Source organism: Thunnus thynnus, chromosome 8 (assembly GCF_963924715.1).
Source record: "Thunnus thynnus chromosome 8, fThuThy2.1, whole genome shotgun sequence".
Classification (NCBI taxonomy): Eukaryota; Metazoa; Chordata; class Actinopteri; order Scombriformes; family Scombridae; genus Thunnus; species Thunnus thynnus.
The window spans coordinates 28,190,794-28,206,351 of NC_089524.1; the positions used below are offsets into that span (position 1 = coordinate 28,190,794).

A 15,558-nucleotide genomic window follows, 5' to 3' on the forward strand; every position below is an offset into this window, starting at 1 on the left:
CCACAAAGACAACTTTCATACCTTTTTCTCCAACACTGTAGATTGTGTTTAATGTTGTGGATAAGATCAGTGTAGTAAAACATAGAACTACGGTGGGAAAAATATAAAGACCATTTAAATACAGTTGATATTTTTTATTTGGGGTTTATATTTTAAGTCACTTCGTCACACCAAGGGTATAATTTACAGTGAGTGGCCAGTTAACATACATGTTAACTGCATGTCTTTGGGCTGTGGGGGAATATTAGGCCGTTAACGGGGATGGTGAGATTCATCCAGCTCATTTGAAGAGCTGCATGAGTCTTTTCCACAGAGACTGCTGCTCAGGTTTCTTGATGATCTCTGACATCTGCTGCTCAAGATGAGATATCTTCTCTAGGTTCTTCTCCTGGACCAGTCTGGACTTCTCTTTCCGCGGACATGCCAGGGAAGTCTCCACATCCTCCTGACAATCTTTTTCACCATCTTCCTCCAGCTTTTTGACCTTGCTTTCTGTGCTTTCTTTAGGGGCCACTGTGTGCTGTGGTTCTTCAGTTGTCCTTACAGTTAGGGGAAACCGTACTGGATGTTGATTGTGACTTTCCAAATTAAGGAACATTTCTGCCTCTTCCTCAGTAAGCCACCAAAACATGTCACCTGGCTTTATTGGCTGCTCTCTCTCACTCACATCCAGCTGGGGCTGCTTCCTCTCCTCTGCTGCTGTGTAACAGTTCAAGCTTACAAACGATGCATCTCGGATCGCAGCGGCTCTTTTCCAGAAACTGCATGCTGGCTGTGGGTCCTGCTGGAGGATGTTGGTTTTAAACTTGTTTCTGCCTTTTTGTTTTTTGTCAGTTGTCTCCATCCTAAAAACACATGTGTTTGTGTCTGTGAAAGGCTTCAACTTAATGATTTGAATAATGCGCTCTAGAATTACTTATTTATCATTTATCATGTTTTCGTTTAACTTTCAGTCAACTTTAATACAATTGTTTTGTTTTGCAGTTTATGATTGGTGGGTTCTGAATGATGATGAATTTGGAGGAAATGGTGGCCTAAAGGTCAGGGAAGTGAACTTGTGACCAGTGGGTTGTCAGTTCAATCCCAGGACCAGCAGGATAATTCTGGGTGGGGAAAGTGAAAAGCAATGTTTGTACCTCCTACATTAACACCACTTAGGTGCCCTCGAGCAAGACTCTTAACTCGCTCAGTGGCCAGCAGGTCAGACTGGTTGTACTGGGCAGCTTCAAGATGTGAATGTGATCAGGGTGTTCCCGACAGAGAGCGTCTTCCTCTCAGTGAAATTTCCCTGAATAATTAAAGGTTAAAAGGGGAAAAAAAAGATGCATGTGCTCCTTCTACACTGATAACTTGATCATGTGAGTCTTCTGACACATCATCAGGATCTAACAGACATTTAACCAAAGTGTTTATGGTAGTTTATAGCTTCTCTTAAATGACTTGAATTGAATTTGATGTATGACTTAGAAGATTTGTATGAAGAAACAAAGTAACTTTTAGAAAAGTTAAATGTGACTCCATGTATTGAATCTTTGAGACCTCCAAAGTTTACATGTTATGGCTGCATTACAGCTTAATGCTCATCTTGTCATGATTAAGACTACCCAGCATTCATTGTATCTAAGATTGCATATGCTTCAATACATTGTAGCATGTAAGAGACAAGCTTATATAAGTTATGTCCACTACAGTTATGTTGACAGTATCAATATATGCTAGAGTGAATATTACCGTATTATTCATAAAAGCTGAGTTTAAAGAGGTTATAATTAGTTAAAGGATATAAGAGGCCTTCAAGTGATACTCATCTGTAGAGGTCTAACAACGTGTTTCTGTTTGTGATTCAAGAACATGTTTAATGGTTCCTGTTAAAAGTGTACTAACAGGTTTATATATTTAGAATAATTTGACACATTATAATTAATAAAGATGTGTTTAATGTGAACATTAGGAAGGATCACAGTAATGTGCAAACATTTGATCATATTCATGCTGAATCCATCATGTACAGGTAGTGTTGGCACTGACAAAGACTTTCTGTGTTCTATCAACTTATCATCACATATTTCCCAACATGGAAAGCGTGTAGCTGCTGCCTCTGCTGGTGACTCCTACCGGACTGAACAGACCTGTACAGCTCTCTGAAATAATTTGAGAGTCAAGACTAAATATCTTTCTTAGAATTTGAACACGGTCGCACTTAAAGACTACATTATTTGCAACCGAAGAGAATATTTTAATACTATACTGTGATTCTCCTCTGCAGAATAAACTGCTGTCCTAAATCAGAGGTAGTTTTTCTTTCACATGTGAAATTTTGTTGTTTTTAATCTTTCTTGTTAAAAAACAGAAAATACGCTACATTTTACTCATTATGAGACTTTTTTCAGCCTCAGGTACTGGCATCAGTCGGCCTCAATTCAAATAAGTTGTCTACAGCCACTCTGAGCAACCCAGGAAAGACAACAGGAATACAGTATATCAAAGCCTTGCAGTACATCAGAGTAAACTGGTCTTTGTATCGTTTGTACATCACCTCTATTTGTCAGCAAATTTAAGTACAGGATTATGATTTCATTCAATATAATCAAAAACTATTTGATTCAGGGTGGCCCATTATCTTTTTTCTCCTTACTCAGCATGTCCATCAAGGCACTAAAGATGACTTTTTACAGGGTTGTCTGAGGGACTCCATGAGTAACTGACTGAACTTGGCGACATCACATTTAGTCATAACAAATACTCTGTGGCTCTTTTTCAGCTGATTTGTGCGATCTAGTGCCATCATGCCGCGACAGATCGAACCCTGCAGCTCCACGCGGACGGGGCACTCGATGCTCTCTGTCACAATGCTGCCATCGATGCAGGCCGCCATCGCGTAAGCATCATAAGAGACGAATCCGGGCCCAAAGTACACGTCCCTCTTATTCACCATGGCCTCTTTGGAGTAGGCCCAGCATTTAGAGGTTATCGTCTTCATAAAGCGTGCAGCGGGTGCGTCCTGATTGATCAACTCTTCAAAAAACTCCTGTATAGAAATATTTAACAGTTTTAAGTGGAACAGTCGTTATTGCAGGGTTATGTAGTTCTCCACAAGTACACATCCTACCCATTTCAGTGCATTTCTGCATGAATATTCCCACGATGCCAGGTGTGTAGGGCAGAGGAATTCTTCCAGCACGATATAGGCAGACTCTGGATCCATTGCAAAGTTAAACTCTGCACATAGTGTCACATTTCCTTTCCCTGCAAAGACAAGAGAACATTATACAGGCCACATGTTTCAAATACAAACTGTAATCCTGTTGTGGTATTACCTTCCATGTTGCCACCCATAATGTACAGATCTTTGAGCTTTTGGGGGAAACGCGGATCCAGCCTGAGAGCCAGTGCCAGATTAGTGAGCGGGCCGAGAGCCACCAGGGAGACCTGCATAAAGCACGTTTTAGTACCAGAAAGCAGCCACACACACACACACACAACAGACAGACTACAGGGAGGTTTCTCACCTGCTTCTGGTTTTCAGACACCAGTCTAATCATTGCATTGACTGCATGTTCTCTCTGGATTTTATCCTCCCACCGTGGATCTCTGTCTTCAATCACATCCCCAAGTCCATCAGTTCCAAAGTGGTCACTGACCGCGTTACTGGCTCCAACCAGAGGACCACCAGAACCTCGAAACACTGGGATCTGCAGAGGTAAGTTCTTCTTAGTGCAGTTTTCAGCAGGATTTGTTGACAGACATGCAGCCAAGCATGAGATAATTATTAGGTGCGGTTTGTTTGCAGAATGCTTAAGTATGGTCGTGTTTCCTTACTACAAAATGTCATTTTTAATCTTAAATGTTAAATTCAATGTTTTAATTACCACCACTCACAATAGTGACCAATAAAAACTTTTCTACTTTTCAGGTTATACATTTACTTTCTAAGAGTTAATAAGTACAATGTCCATGTTGCTTGTAGGATAAGGAAATAGTTTGTTGGTTACACATTTTAGTTTTCCTGTGCACAATTTTCCTCTGTTCATTTAGACTGACTTAATTCTCAATTCACTAGCTGAAATCTTTGGTTTTCATGGACCAGAAAGCGATTTAGTGGATCGAAATCACACTGTGATTAACATGACCTGCTGCTTAAGACCACAGACAGACAACACAACCCCACTCCAAACTCTCATAATGAAGTTACAATCTAATCTCAGGCTGCTGAGCAAACGTGACGCCAAAATGAAGTCAGTTCATCCACCGTGATGACAAATGGGAAAAGCAGAAAACTATCCTGTTACCTGCTGGTTGTTGAACAAAGAGAGACTGTCCTCACCAGAGAGACTGTCCTCATTTGCATTGGTCATTTGTTAAAATACTGAAAATGACCTACTGTACAGTATGTTTAGATTTTCCTGACAAGTGTTCATGCAAATATGATTTTGTTCTCTCTCAGAAGCAAAGGTGGAAGTAAAGTAGGACAGTAAAACAGTCAAAGTTGGTTGGTTCTTTTAACAATAACAAACAACCTATTTTATCATGTAGGGAGGAGAAAATGTTGGAAAGTCAATCCTACAAAATCTACACTACTAATGTAAAAAAATAAAGCATAAAAAAATCATTTAAATCCAACCCAAAAACAGTGTAGTAGCATGTATGACACTATATGCTTTTGCAATGAATCTGTTCAGGTATAATATTGTCTGTATGGTCATTTAAACTCAGCTTCAGTGAACTTACCTGCTCACGCTCACAGATGGAGAGCACCCTCAAAACATTCTGACACACATTCTCAACTGCTGCATTCCCAAACACACAGGTGACACCCAGGATCTCAATGTTAGGCGCTGCCAGGGCCATCATTATAGCCTGAGCGTCATCTATGCCGCAGTCTGTGTCGATGATCACCAGCTTCTTTGCCATGGTCTCCTGTCAAATTCAAATATCCAAAATCACATTCAAAATAATACATCCATGTCTCCCTCCACTCAAATTTTTTTTTCTTCTTGTTCCTACAATTGGATTGTTGAGCTTCACTTTGCAGAATCATGTATGTGCAGAGTTTGACACTAGAAGGATCTTCTCATATTCATCTGCTGAAAGTGTACGTTTCTCTGTGCTCACTGAGAATCAGATTTTTAGGGACGGAGCCTATGAGCAGGATTTGTGACATCAGAACTAGTTTGGAAGCCAATCCTGGTCCAATACTCAACTTACACAAGTGTGATGTGGAACCTTGAAGCCTCCGGTGCACAAACACTGAGAACAGACTTTACAGTGAAGTAGGAGACATCTTGTGTCCAGCAGTTCAACTTTTGAAATGAAATATATTTTCATATTCATAGACTCTAATGAGAAAGGAGTGGATGTAATTTTAAGGATTTTATAGTGGTAATTATACGTTTTTTGTGGGAAAACCATGTCAGACAAACATAACTATTATCCAAGCAGAGTATTTTTAAATGTCTTCGTACATGTCTGTACAGTTAGCAAAGTTTTTTCTTAAAGTGTAAAACATACAGTGCCAGTCAAAAGTTTGAATACTTTCTATTCAAGGGAACAGGAAGGTGTGTCCAAACTTTTGACTGATACTGTATGGTTTTTTATGTTTCACGCTATGTTACAATGAACTTCCATACAACCTGATTAATGCATTTTTTCATTCCTTCACTTTTAATTAATTGAGAATTTATTGAATTCTTTCCAGCGTGTTTTTCAGCGCACGTGTCTATCAAATTTAAAGACCATTTAAACACAGTTTATTAAAATTTTTTTATACAATTTGTCAGTGCTGCTGGTGAGCGCTTTTTGACTTGTCAAAGCAAGGAATGCACAGGTGTAAACAATAATACTAACGATAGCTCCACTCCGTCAGTTATCCCAGTAAATGTCAGTGAGTGAACATGCACAATGCCAGAGCCTGCAGCCATCAATAATGTTATTAATTCCACCTGTGCTTTTCCTGCTTTGACAAGTCAAAATATCTGCTGTTCAAAGGGTCTATTGTATGTTGCATAATTTGCTCTTCTATGACATAACGTTATTTTTCATTATTAAGTTTGCTCTCAAAAGTTACAGTTTGCATTCACTCCTAAGAAGTGATGTCACTCGACCACGTCACTGTAGCAATGTCTAGGGCACAACTTTTAGTATTTTTGTTTATTTAGAAGTTATTAAAAAGCGGTCACGTGTGTAGTTTTGATTTTTACAGCATTAGAGTGAGCTGGTCAGTTAAAATGACCACTTACCTTCAGTTTGTGTTCAGAGGGCAGCTGCCGCAGTCACTCCTGTGATTGGTTTGAATTTCAGGACCAATTCACGGTTTACTAATACGGGTTGTACGCTGTAAGGCAATTACATGTATATTTAGGGTAAATTCCAAATAATGCAATAAAATAAGGTTTGAATAAATTACATTATATTTTTATCTAAAACCGTATTATTCAGGTGAGTGTTTCAATGTTATTATCCAGCTTTAATTAATTTTCTTCTGTTTGGACACCCCGGTTGCTCCTCGTAATGGTACAGTCCGTTATAACCTGCACAGGAAGAGGATACGGGTCAGGAGGACGACGTTTCGGAGTCACTACAGTTAATTTTTGACATGTTCAGAGTTAACGTACACCTAGGTTTGGTAATATGTCGCTAGTTTGACGTTCTGCCAACTCCCAGCCGCCTGCGTTTGATCCCAAGATATTTCACAAGGTAAAATAAATAAGAATAACGTCACCGCTGGGCGTGTTTACGTCTGCCAGTTACAATCCAGTACAGACGCTGCTGTGTTAGTTAGTATAGAGGTTAGTACAGATGCACCTGTGTTAGTTAGTACAGAGGTTACTACATCTGCTAGTACAGATGCAGCTGTGTTAGTACTTTTAGTACAGGTACAGCTGTGTTAGTACAGATGTTAGTGCAGATGCAGCTCCACATGTAAAATGTCAGTTAATGTTCAATAACCCCACAGCTAACTACAGGCAGGACTAAGAGCTGCTTCTGAATAATAGGTGTCTCATATCAGGTCAGAGGTAGTGTATGACGTTGCCTTATGTATGTAAGTTAAAACGATTGCATTCAAGGTTATGAACTGTAGTTATTGAGTTTGTTATTAAGATTGTTCATGTTATCTGATTGTCTCAGAGTTTACAGTGTTGTGTCTCTATCACTGCATCTTCCTTTTATATCTATAGTGTTAGTCTAAAAAAAGCATGTCCTTTCCTCCCCAGAAGGGACGTCTCATCACGTCAACATCACAATCAGCCTCTGTACGTGGCTGTTCAATGCCTAACACATCAGAAGGTCAAGGACCGAACCTCTCTGGGCCAGCAGGACCATCAGGTGTGCAAAGGCCCACCGATGGGGAGGAGAACCACGGTCTGCTCAGCTCCCTTGCCCGGGACGCTGCAAGGGTAAGGCGGGCTTCCAGTGCCGAGCTGCACCTGCCATGGACCTGCCCGGTCACACACTCCCGGGAGAAGTTCTACACCGTCTGCTCCGATTATGCTCTGCTCAACCAGGCTGCTTCTGTGTACCGTCCCCCGAACAAGCAGGATGATGGGCCTCCACTTGTGAAGCCCAAATCTGCAGCTGGAGGGGCCCATGTGGGATCAGATGGCGACTGTGACATGGAAGAAGTGTCCTCTGGCAACACTAAGCCTATTTTGGCCTGGGAGATTGATACGACAGACTTCAATGCCGTGCTCACAAGAAAAACAAGAACGAGTAAGAAAAATTGTTATTCTTTCAGTCTGTGATTCACTCATGCAATTCTGACCACTTACATCAGTTTGTATGACATTTGTCTTTATTATTATTTATGTCATGAAAAGATTTGATCATTTATCTGCTCTATAATTAGTGAAAGATTTGAATCCTGGTATGGTCTTCACTGACTAACATAGTATTTCAGGCAATGTGAAGAAATGCAGCACCAAGAAGATGAAATCATCAGACAGGCCAAGCCGAAACCTGCAAGATGTCTCACCTCATGCCTCACTGGAGGAGATCAAACAGAGAAAAGTGCTAGACCTCAGACGATGGTAAAGTTATATTTATATTTAAATAAAAACACAGTGAAGCTTCACATCAGGCCATAGTAGTACAGTTAGTTCCAAAACATTTTCAATATATAATAATTTATTCTCTGGATTTTGTATATTCTGATTCAGGTACTGTATCAGTCGGCCACAGTACAAGACTTCTTGTGGAATCTCTTCTTTGGTGTCCTGCTGGAACTTCTTGTACAGCACTCTGGGTGCAGGGAGGTGAGCAGGACGTAATGTCTGCTATCACACGTCATGTAAAAATACAGCTCACTAAAGGTGCAATTGTTCTTAATAAATGTGTATTTATTTGCATTGCTAGTCTGCCGCCCATCTCTCAGGAGGAGGCGCTGCATATTCTGGGGTTTCAGCCGCCTTTCGAAGAAATCAAGTTTGGTCCTTTCACTGGCAACGCTACACTAATGCGGTACACAGAACTGCTCTTATCATTTTCTTAAATAATCACTTCAGAATATTTATGCAGCTCAGTAATAAGTTTCAATATTTTTTCTTACAGATGGTTCAGACAAATTAATGACAATTTCAGAGTGCGAGGTTGCTCCTACATTCTGTACAAACCACACGGAAAACACAAGACGGCAGGAGAAACAGGTGAGTCTCCCACCTATTAAACTCAACCGCATGTCTCCTCATAAAGACATAAAGCAAAGCGGTAACCACTCTGGTCTCATTTAGCTGAAGGAGCCTTAATGAAGCTGACACAGGGGCTGAAGGATGAGTCAATGGCCTACATTTACCACTGCCAGAACCACTACTTCTGCCCAGTGGGCTTTGAAGCGACGCCACTCAAAGCAGCAAAGGCATATAGGTAGGTCACATCTCTGCAGGATAAGTCTCCAGGCACTTGAAAGAGATTATGAACTGACTGAAGTATTTTTCACTTTTGTGGAAAGGGGCCCTCTACCCACAAATGAAATGGAATACTGGATCTTAATCGGTGAACCCAGCAGGAAACACCCAGCTATTCACTGTAAAAAGTAAGCTCAGTTTCTGCTACATTTTATCAGGCGCTGTTGTTGAGCTGTTTAACATGAAAAACTCTTTTCAGATGGCTGGACATTGTGACTGACCTCAACACACAAAATCCAGAGTACCTGGACATTCGTCACACAGAGAGGGGGATTCAGCGGCGCAAAACCAAAAAGGTTCCCCTTCTCATAATCTTTTCTCTCAAAATTTGTCTCTTTCTATAAACATTTCTGAGTCAGAGCTGAACTAAAAGAACATTCCCTGGCTCACAGGTGGGTGGAAACCTGCACTGCATCATGGCCTTCCAGAGGGTGAACTGGCAGAAGCTCGGCCCCTGGGCTCTGAATTTGGAGAACCTGCGCCACGACTTCCACCACTCCGGCACGGAGCGGGCCCACGGAAGCACCGCAGAGGAAATAGGGGAGAGGACGTCAGCCAAGCGCCTGGCCCACCTGGGACGCTCACACAGTATGGGAAGTCAGAAAGACACCAGCTGGAAACATCTGTCCAATACAGCAGAGTACAGACAGAGGAGCTCCCCCGACAGTGATCTCGAAGAAGACATCACAGACTGACAAGGTTCATTGGGACATACAGGGGGAGGACTAAATAACAGAAATTACAACACAGAACAGTAGTCTTAAGATACATTTTACAGGATAAGTCTGGTGTTATTGTGTATTTGTCTTATTGTCAACAAATCCCATGAAAAGACCAACAATGTGTTAGTTCATCTCTCAATACTTAAAAAGTCCAATTGAAAGCTCAGTTAATTTCCTAAAACATCTGGGCTCTGTAGTTTTTAGCAAATATTACTCAAACAGAAGTAAATAGTGCATTTGTTAGGGACTATTTTCAGTGGTGGATAAATACACATTTGGTGCTCTAGTGAGTATTTACAGCAGCAGGACAGTGTGTGTGATATTGACTCAAAATAACCTAGTGCGAGTGTTCATGATAATGAAGGAACATGTCACCCAGTGTGACATTGTAGCTCACTGATGTGTTTTTAATCATTTTTGAGCATTATATGAGCTCTATGGCACAGAGGAATAAGCCATGTTAGGTTTTGGCGACACACAATCTTTGTTAAAAGGATCAATTCATAGTTGATTTTGGTCTTTTTTATGAGATTTGTAGACAAAAAGAAAAATATAGAATGTCACCAAGATGTTAATTCAATGCACCTATCATTTTTGAGGCTGTATTGTAGTTTGTAGTCTTTTTAATCGAAATAACGGTGATTTTTGAAACATTTTCTTTAGCCACTTTTGTCATTTCGCAGTGCCTGCAAATGACACACCAACTACTTAATAACAATTACATCAGCTGCTACACAAGTGAACCACATTAAGTTATCATTAAGCTGTGTGCGTTAGCTTTAATAGTGGTCTATCACTGCTTTTATAAAAGGGCTTTTGATGCAGCATATTAAGGCGGAAAACTTAACTGGCACACAGATTGTTGATGTCTGAGTGTAAAGGTCATGTAAAAGAAAGGGGAAAAGTCTCAAAAGTCATGACGACAAACAGTAAGGCAAAAAAATAATACACTGAAAAAGAGGAACAGTGTCTTGACAGGGTATTTCCTCAACAGCACATTGAACTATGGCCTCAAAAATGAACAATAAGTTAAAGCTCCTTCTGACCTCTTACAGTTGTAAAAAACTGAACTGAAACATGAGCTTTATTAGGCCAGGCGGTATTAACTTTAATGCACTGTAAGGTGTTTCTGTTATTTTGTCCATCCCTGTATTTAAATGAAAAGAAGGAGAGTAGGTGTTCTTACATGTTACAGTCACACTACAGGATTATTTTTTCTTTCATTCTAGTGTTAATCACTTGCACATTTCTTTGGATTTAATTCTGGTTATATCTCATCTTCTCAAACACACCGCAGTGATACTGTAGGAGTGTACATTACACTCAACTAGTGATGACTAGCAAACACATGATATCGACACATTTGCTGTAAATTCTGTTTGAAGTTCACACACTTCCATAATTCATTGTACAGGTGAGTGGGCTTGTTTTGCGCCTGACATACAGTGGTTAGTTCAGTGGAAATGGTGTCCAGTGAAAGTGTTGTGAAAGCAGCTGACATTTTGTTGTGCTTTGTGAAACCTAAGACTGTCTCGTAGACGATCCCAGTTTTTAAAAGACAGGAGCTGTACAGAAGTGATAGTGGAATCCCTCAAACTGATGAAAATCATTCAAAATGTGAACCACAGACAGTGAAGACTGCATGTTTTATTTTCATGTTTATGTAGAGCCATAATTTGTTCTTACACTTTTGTTTTGCACCCCCGTGGTGCCGTTCGTCTTTGACACAACGTCATTGTGTACTCACGTGGATTTGATGTAGTTAGTTAGTTATTTATTTATTTTCCAATAAATTAAGATTTTTATAAACTCCTGGAACAGACATTATTTTCTTTACAGCAATGATCATTTCTTTTCTAGTTTTGCTTTTATCCAGACAGCTTTAATTCTCATCTTCAGTTCAGTCACACTGCAGAGGCTGGGGATGTGCAGCTTCCTTTTAACTGATGTTTTAACTCTGCTATTTGAGCGGGACCAACACGGCAGCAACCCCCTAATGGACAAAGAGAGACTCATCAGAGAAAATACAGAAGATACAGAAAATATGAACAGAGTAGAAGAACAGTTTACCTATCAAAGCAGCGCCTTGCTTCATCCATGTATGACTCAGTTCAGGTATTGATACTGATGTTATCTCTGATGTTTGCCACCTTTGTAAGAAAGGAGAACATGAAAGAGTCAGCAGAGTTGGAAAAAGCACTCAGATCCTTTTTCAGTAGTAATACCACAATGTAAAAATATTCCATGACGAGTTTAAGTCCTGCATTCAAAAGCAAAACAACACTATTATCAGTAAATGTACTTAAAGTATGAAAGGTAAAAGTAGTGTTAGAGATTTTATTTCATTTTATCATTATTATTAATGCATTCATTTGGAAGCAGCTTTTTAATGGGCTGCAGCTCATTTGTTTTGGTTTTAAAACCTTAATCCACAAAATAACTTGGAACTTAAGTTGTTGAATAACTGTAGTGACTAGTAGTAAAAAGTAATATGAAATAGAAAAACACAAAAAGTGCCTCAAATTGCACTTAAGTGGAGGATTTGATCAAATGTACTTTCCATCACTGAGAGTCAGATACGTATATGCTGATCAGAAAAGACTACATTCAAGTTTACATATTTTAAAAGTTGTTTGTACATCCATGGATGAATTACTGAATGTCAAAAAGCAGGAATGTCGGAATCATGTTTTGCTCCTGATCCTTTAAGTATCTTTTGATAATGAGTCTGATCTGATATTTATTTCTAATACACTTTTCCCGAATAATACAGCTGCACAGTGAGTACTTGAGTAAGTTAAAAAGTAATTAAAAGACGTCTGACAGCAGAATAGCTCTGTTGTAAGAAAACATACCATGCATCACAGGTTTCTTTTGATGGTTTAATACGCATGGTATAATATGCGACAGTATTTCATGTGACATCTGTGGAGAGTTGTGTAAGTGTAGATCTATTGTGGCAGAAACCTTTTAGAAAGATTTATACTCTCTTCATCTCCAAGAGGAACAAAATACTTAAATTCAGGAACCAAAGTGTCTGTAAAAGCCACATTTTCTCACAATCTGTCTTTGTGCATTAAAATACAGTAATTAAAAATTTTACTTCTCTTAACAGCAACACCTCTGAACAACAGCAGGTAAGTTGAATCAGGTTTTTTGGCCGTTGTTTGCATGGTGAAAGTATGTTGTTCCTGTGTTTGACATGTCACATCTGCTGATGAAAACAGTGACTCTTGAAGCTGTGACCTTCTTATTAAAACTCCCTGACTATAGACTCACCCCCGCTCAGTGTCCCACTCCTCTCCACTGTTGGGGTAGACCACCCAGCACATGTCTGGGCTCAGAAGTGACCTGGCAGAGTCCAGCAGCGGCTCCACCAGCGCTGGAGGACAGCAGTTGACTCCTACAGCCACCAGCTGCTTGGATCTATTAGCAATCTGGACTGCATCTGTGAACAAGCTGCCGTCTGATATACACTTCCCATCCTGATAGTGTTTTTGTACAAAAAGTGAGTTATTTTCATACGCTAATGGATTGACACTTATTGCTATTTTTTGACACTATTTTTTCTGGTCATTAGCAGTGGTTACCTTGCAAGAGAAGGAGAGCCAGGCTTTAGAGTTTGGGAATTCTCTGAGCAGCTCCACCAGAGCCTCCGCCTCTTTGATATTTGGGACTGTCTCAAAAGCAATGAGATCAGCTCCGGCTGCTGCTAAGCAGTCGACCTGTGGCCGATGCCAAATTTTAAGCTCCTTGGAGCAGACAAAAAGAAAAGACATTGATTATCAATTGACTCTAACAAATAAGTCAAGACCTAGGTCAACAGTCTGATGAGTAGCAGGAGAAAAACCATGTTGTTATCATCACACGGCATACAAAATAACTTTTTATGTAACCAGTTTTAGCATGCTGAGAGCCACTCACCTCAATACTCATCTCCTCTGGATAAGCCCCAGTGTACTCTGAGCCATTGTGCAGAAAGGCCCCATATGGTCCAACAGAGCCTGCCACCAGGGGATATCTTTGCCCTTAAGAGATTAACAAACAACACAATAGAACTGCATCATAGTTTACAGAGACACAGTGACTACTCAGCTTTAAAAAAAATCCCATACAGTTCTGTATGCACATTGGATTGTTACTCTACCTGTGGTGTCTCTGACAGTACGACTGTCAGAGACAAATCTCTCTACTGTCTCTTTGGCCAAATGAACTCCAGACATCAGCAGCTCTCTGGCGCATTCTGAGCTCACGTCCAGGTAATTGATGAATCCTGTAATGCTTGCCTGGTATGTGGCTGTTGTGATAACATCAGCACCACTAAGGAGAAACCTGTTGATAGATCACATCTATGAACTATGCTGAAAAAAATAAATACAGTTGTTAATCATTTATTTGCTTTCACATTCAATATATTGCATGAACATACCTGTAATGAGCATCTCTTATGAACTGGGGATTAGTGTGCAAAAGCCTGGCGCTCCACAAAGGATCTCCCTTTGTATGTGAGACACACAAACTCAGACATCAGTATTTATTTTATGTTTTTGTGCACTTATGTCCAAAAATATTAACATAAAATTAAACTGGTATATAGTTATTACATAAGGAGGCCCTGACAAGAATAAAAGGCAGCTAGTTAGATGGATTGTGAACACAGGACCAATGGCTCCACCTAGTGGATTTATTGAGGCAGGCTTCAATCTTTTAACAATTACATCAACTTTCAACTGCAAAAGCATGAATCTCCTTCTTCCCTTATTATTGCTCACTCCACAATGTTATTATCAAACCACAAATTTAGGTTTCCTTTTTTGTCAGTTGTTAACAGTTGTCAATGTTACCATGGAAACACAGCTCTTAGCCCTGCAGAGTGTCAAAACCTTCGAGATTAAAATGACTCCGTTTTTATTGTGTGCAACTGTTTAATTACCAATGTGATATCTTGTAACCCAAGATAAGATGAGAACAATCAAATGGTCAATAAGTCTAAAGCAGCAGCTTCAGTGTTTTTCATAGAAGCACTTCCCAACAAAAATTAAAATAGAATAAAATGAAATACGAGTAAAGACTTAAATCATATACTAGATTGTAATAGGAACATCAGCTGAAGTCCAGGTTGAGTAAGTGCTACATTTGACTCACAAAAGTTGTAATTATTCCTGTCTTAACGGAAAGAATACACGTAATTATCATTGGCTTAAAAACAGTTGGACGTAATGTCGAAGCTATGCGATATAAACTTCATTAATTTTTTTTTACCTGTAATTTGGTTCCTTGCGCCTCCAGTTCAGTTGCGAGTCCACCATCCAATATCAAAGGTCCATTATCATTCATGTAATGTCGTAGACGAGCAGAGGAACACATTGAGAAACAACTGAAGCCACTACTATCTGCATTAAACCCCTACAGTCTTGGAGATACGGGTGTTTACATTAAACACGCTATTGCAATACTGCATGTTACTTTTCAGACTGTTGTTTGTTGTTGTTCCGGGTAAAAGAGAAGGTTCAAACGTTGTGTTCACTGCCGCTCGAAACTGTAAAAATTGGGATGATTCAGACCTCTGCAACACCACTAGATGGCGCATGACACAATAACGGTGCAATGAGGTAGTCAGTAGATGTGTTGAGTTATGCATAAACGAAGCCCAACTCATGAATCAGTCTGTTCTTGTGATTTTCTGTCCTGATGTAAAATTACCACTTGAACAAAGCCAACAGCATCATGTTATATATGTCATTTTCCCTACTCACAAACCATATTCATATTCACTTATGTAAGTTAAACTAATTGCGTGGTGCGTCTGACGTGTATAGGTTGCCTGTTGTACTTCATGTTGTATATTTCTAGTTACATTTTGCTTCACTGGTAAAGGCTGAAGTGGTTACAGTTCATTTTCTTTCTATAGCAAAAACAACAATTTCCACGTACATTGT

The 15,558-nt window shown here is 39.8% G+C and overlaps 3 protein-coding genes across 3 annotated transcripts; 1 reads left to right on the forward strand and 2 right to left on the reverse strand.

The window, feature by feature from the left end:
* Positions 1–1,920: 1,920 nt before the first annotated feature.
* si:ch211-201h21.5 (uncharacterized protein LOC555526 homolog) lies at positions 1,921–6,323 on the reverse strand. The gene is made up of 6 exons (XM_067597770.1): positions 6,237–6,323; positions 4,729–4,917; positions 3,510–3,692; positions 3,318–3,429; positions 3,110–3,246; positions 1,921–3,028 (listed from the first exon to the last, which is right to left on the reverse strand). The coding sequence occupies exons 2-6, from the start codon at positions 4,909–4,911 to the stop codon at positions 2,648–2,650; spliced, it is 996 nt and encodes a 331-aa protein (XP_067453871.1). The 5' UTR covers positions 4,912–4,917; positions 6,237–6,323; the 3' UTR covers positions 1,921–2,647.
* Positions 6,324–6,536: 213 nt separating this feature from the next.
* LOC137188230 (basic immunoglobulin-like variable motif-containing protein) lies at positions 6,537–11,428 on the forward strand. The gene is made up of 10 exons (XM_067597766.1): positions 6,537–6,693; positions 7,212–7,707; positions 7,895–8,024; positions 8,154–8,249; positions 8,350–8,454; positions 8,545–8,639; positions 8,724–8,856; positions 8,942–9,025; positions 9,097–9,193; positions 9,290–11,428. The coding sequence occupies exons 2-10, from the start codon at positions 7,266–7,268 to the stop codon at positions 9,590–9,592; spliced, it is 1,485 nt and encodes a 494-aa protein (XP_067453867.1). The 5' UTR covers positions 6,537–6,693; positions 7,212–7,265; the 3' UTR covers positions 9,593–11,428.
* Positions 11,247–15,521, reverse strand: zgc:172121 (uncharacterized protein LOC337599 homolog). The gene is made up of 8 exons (XM_067597769.1): positions 14,882–15,521; positions 14,049–14,116; positions 13,767–13,951; positions 13,544–13,647; positions 13,210–13,371; positions 12,899–13,104; positions 11,690–11,769; positions 11,247–11,612 (listed from the first exon to the last, which is right to left on the reverse strand). Exons 1-8 carry the CDS (start codon positions 14,984–14,986, stop codon positions 11,524–11,526), a joined length of 999 nt encoding a protein of 332 aa, XP_067453870.1. The 5' UTR covers positions 14,987–15,521; the 3' UTR covers positions 11,247–11,523.
* Positions 15,522–15,558: the final 37 nt, after the last annotated feature.